We start from the raw sequence: 4,035 nt of genomic DNA on the forward strand, positions 1-4,035 counted from the left end.
TTTTTGAGACGGAGTTTCACTCTTGTGGCCCAGGCTGCAGTGCAATGGCATGATCTTTGCTCACTGCAGCCTCCGACTCCTGGGCTCAAGCAATTCTCTTGCCTCAGCCTCCCTAGTAGCTGGGATTATAGGCACACACCACTAAGCCCAGCTAATTTTTTGTATTTTTAGTAGAGCCAGGGTTTTGCCATATTGGCCAGGCTGGTCTTGAACTCCTGGCCTTGGGTGATCTGCCCACCTCAGCCTTCCAAAATGCTGGGATTACAGGCATGAGCCACTGTCCCCAGCCTCACAATATACTTCTACCTAACAAATTTCATATATATATATTTATTTTTTTTATTGCGTAGGGGTACATGTGAAGAACATTCAGGATTGTTGCAGGTACATACATGGTCATGTGGTTTGCTGCCTTCCTCCCCATCACCTATATCTGGCATTTCTCCCCATGTTATCCCTCCCTACCTAATAAATTTCTAATTTTTAATTTTTTAAAGACGGGGTTTCACCATACTGATCAGGCTGGTCTTGAACTCCTGACCTCAGGTGATCTGCCTGCCTCAGCCTCCCAAAGTGCTGGGATTATAGGCGTGAGCCACCACACTCAGCCTACGTAACAAATTTCTACTCATCTTTCAAGCCCTGCTCAGACTTCATCTCTTCCACAAAGTGTCTCCCAGACAACCCCATCTGTGTTCTCAGGGCACTCTGTATGCAGCACATCTTCACACTTACTGCTCCAGTTACAAAAGTGCATGTGTCTGTCTCCCTGATAGTGAGTTTCCTAAGGACAAGCAGAGTTCTCATTCTGCTTGCTATCCTAGGGTGGGGCTCAGTAAAGGCAGACAGGCAGAAACCAGACGAACTCCAAGGAGGAAATCTGCCCAAGGTCGAGTGGCAAAGCTGGAAGTAGAACCCAGGCCTCCTGACCTCCAAGCTGTGCTGTTAGCACACATCGTGTTGCCTCTGCCACCCACCCATGATGCCAGGCCTCTGCTGGGTGCTGCCCTCACACAGCCACTTCTCTTAAACAGAGAGAGAGGAGGGAAAGAAGCAGATGACAGGAGGCTGGGGGAGAGGAAGCCAGCTTAGTTGGGGCCCCTCGGGCTTCCTTGGGCTCTGGGCCACGCTGCCTCTGCCACTCTGTCCCTGTCCCCAGAGGACCTGCAGAGCTCTCCAATCCTGTTCAGGGATGTGGCTGGGAGTGTGTATGACATTGGGCAGGCAAGAGTCCGTGTGTCTGACTGTGTAGCCGTAGGCGTGGACAGCAGTACGGGCGAGTATGTGTGTGTAAGACCTTTCTGTTTTGTGCCCCTGTGTGACAGTGAAGGGGTGTCAGATGTGTATTTGCATCCTCACTCTTGGTACACTGGGAAGTCCCAGAGCTACAGTATGACTTGGGACAGAAATACTTGCCACTCACCCCAAACCCCTCAGCCACAGGTCCCTTCCCCCACGAAGCCGTGGGCTGCCAGCATGGATAGTGGGGAGGGCCCCTGAACCCTTCCCCCACCCATCCCAGGCCAGACCAGAGAGAACAAGCTCTGACAGATGCCCAGGCTTGCACCAAGTGGCTTCCACACAGCCATTTAAGAAGGGGAGGCCTCCGTCTCCAGCTGACACTTGCAGGGAGGAATGAAGGCACGCGAGAAGTGTCTTTGGCTGCCATGGGCCAAATGGCACTGGAGTGGTGGATGCCCACTCGCCTGGAAGGGTTAATGCTCATGCAGCCCCGGGAGCGGGAGGGGTATTATAAAAAGCCACAGACAAACGGAGGTGCCGGAACCCCGGACCGGCCAGACTCCCGGATGTCCCCTCACGAGGCGGCTCCAGTGCCCCACCCCGGCTGGACCACTACCCCCAGGCAGGCGAAAGACGCCCGAGGGCGGGGAAAGGGAACCCGTCCATCACCCCCTCCCCAGGGGGGCGGCGACGCGGGCCCGGCAGGGTCCTACCTCGCGGCCTGGGCGGCGCCGTCCCCGCCGCGACGGGGCTCTGGGCTGGCCATGGCTGCGCGACCCGGGGCTGGCGGCCGCGTTATTAATAGCCGGGCCCGCGGGCCCTGTGCTCCGGCGCCCGCGCCAGCCGCACTGCCAGCTGCAGCCGACACCGGATCCCGGCCGGCCCCGAGCCGGGCGCGCCCACTTGGCCAGGGCTCCTGCCGGGGGAGGAGGGAGAGGCCGCGCGGCCCGGGGGGCGGGGAGAGGCCGCCCCTCCCGGACCGGCCTGGGGCGGGGGTGGGGACAGGGGCCTGGAGAGCCCTCTCCAAACTTCCCAGCCCGTGGTCTTCCCGAACCGTCTCCCCACCCTTCCTTTCGTGGGGTCCCACAGAAGAGGAGGGGAGAAGGGGCTCTGTAGCCCCAGGGAGACCTTCCCGTTCCAGCCTGGGAGGATAGGGGCAGGGCTGGGCGGGCTGCTCAGAGGGACCCAGCACCCCTCGAGTGTTTGTGGGTGTCCGCCGCCACCCGGTGCTCTCCGATCCCCACCCACGAGGGGAAGGAGCGCAGTCACCCTCTGGGCACTCCAGGGCTGTCTCCAGCAGCTGTCGTGAAGGGCGGGGCAGGGCGCAGCCAGGGAGGAGGGTTCACAGCCACACCCCACGAGTTTGGGGACAGCCTGGAGGCTGGGGGCGGGCGGGTAACTGGAGTTTGGGAGGACTGTGGAGTTTATGATCACATTGGGTCCATATTTAACCCCAATTTCTGCCCCACCCTTCGAGGCTTCCTGGGGTCTCTCCCCTGCTCCACCTGTCACCTCACTCAGCCCTCTTCTGTCAACGTCAAGACATACCTCCCCCTACGTCCTCAGCTCACTAGTGTCAGGGTCAAACCAGCACTGACGTCTTTCTCCCCAAGAGAGAAGCTGCTGGGCCCCTTCCCAGACCTGGGCCTTAGGCATTCTTCCTTCGGATTCCTTTTTCCATTTAGCCGTCCTGTCTGGGGAGGTCTTTGACTCAATCACAGAAGAATGCCGGCACCATAATGAGCCCCAGGGGCTGGGGTGCCTGGGAGGCGGGTGGGGGAAGAATGAGGTGGTGTTGAATGTGTGTGGGCTTGTGTGCCCCTGTGTGACTCTGCGGTGATTGTGGGGTACATGTCTGTGTGTAAGCATGTGGATGTGTGATTGTGTGATCTCAGGGTGAATGTGTGTGGAGATGGTGCCATGTGGAGTGTGTGTGGGGCTGGCTGTTGTGACTGTGTTTGTGGAGCATGTGTATGGTCCCTTGTGTGACTCAGATCGTGTGCTTGTGCGTGACTGGATGTTCATTCATCCTCACGTCTGAGTGTGCCGCCTGTGCTGTATATTTATATTTCTCTGTCTAATGCAAGGGCGTAGAAGATTTAACACCCAGGGTAGCCAAATACACCCTTGTAAGGTATGCAGGAGAAAAAGCTGGGTTTTGAGGCTGGTCATTTTCTGACTTACCCCTGAACTATTCCAGGGGAGGAGGCTGGCGAAGCCTCAGCTGCTGGACATTTGACATCTGCTGCCCGCCAGAGAGGAGCTAAGGCAGCAAAGGCAGGCCTGCCAGCGGCTCTGTTTGCTGTGGTGCCCAGCAACAGGCAGCAAGGGTGGCATTTAGAGGAGCTGGCCCTGCCCCTTCAACCACCAGCCCAGGAGCTGGCCTTCTGGCCCCCTCCTACCCTCCTGCTTAGTGCTTCTTTAGGCTGAAACCCAGAATTCCCCAGGGTCCCAGAAACTTCCCACCTCCAGGCCTTTGTTGTTTTGTTGTTGTTGCTGTTGTTTCTTGCAGTCAAAGTCTCACTCTGTCATCCAGGCAGGAGTGCAATGGTGCGATCATGGCTAACTGCAACCTCAACCCCCAGACTCAGGTCATCCTCCCATCTCAGCCTCTCCAGTAGCTGGAACTAGATGCACACCAACACATCTGGATAATTTTTGTATTTTTTGTAAAGATAGGGTCTCACTGAGTTGTCTAGGCTGATCTCAAACTCCCAGGCTCAGGTGATCCTCCTGCCTCAGCCTCCCAAAGTGCTGGGATTACAGGGATGAGCACCACACCCAGCCAGGCCT

At 57.5% G+C, this 4,035-nt stretch overlaps 1 protein-coding gene across 4 annotated transcripts in view; it reads right to left on the minus strand.

Annotated features, from left to right (window-relative positions):
* SYNC (syncoilin, intermediate filament protein) overlaps positions 1 to 2,114 on the minus strand; it is a 22,026-nt gene extending 19,912 nt beyond the window's left edge. For all 4 annotated transcript variants that reach the window (XM_017527947.1, XM_017527946.1, XM_017527945.1 and 1 more), the window contains exon 1: positions 1,956 to 2,114. In XM_017527947.1, the coding sequence (XP_017383436.1) occupies positions 1,956 to 2,008 (53 nt within the window). In that variant the 5' untranslated portion in view covers positions 2,009 to 2,114. The remainder of the gene's footprint in view (positions 1 to 1,955) is intronic.
* Positions 2,115 to 4,035: the final 1,921 nt, after the last annotated feature.

This window comes from Cebus imitator, unplaced genomic scaffold (genome assembly GCF_001604975.1).
Source record: "Cebus imitator isolate Cc_AM_T3 unplaced genomic scaffold, Cebus_imitator-1.0 Scaffold51, whole genome shotgun sequence".
Lineage (NCBI taxonomy): Eukaryota > Metazoa > Chordata > Mammalia > Primates > Cebidae > Cebus > Cebus imitator.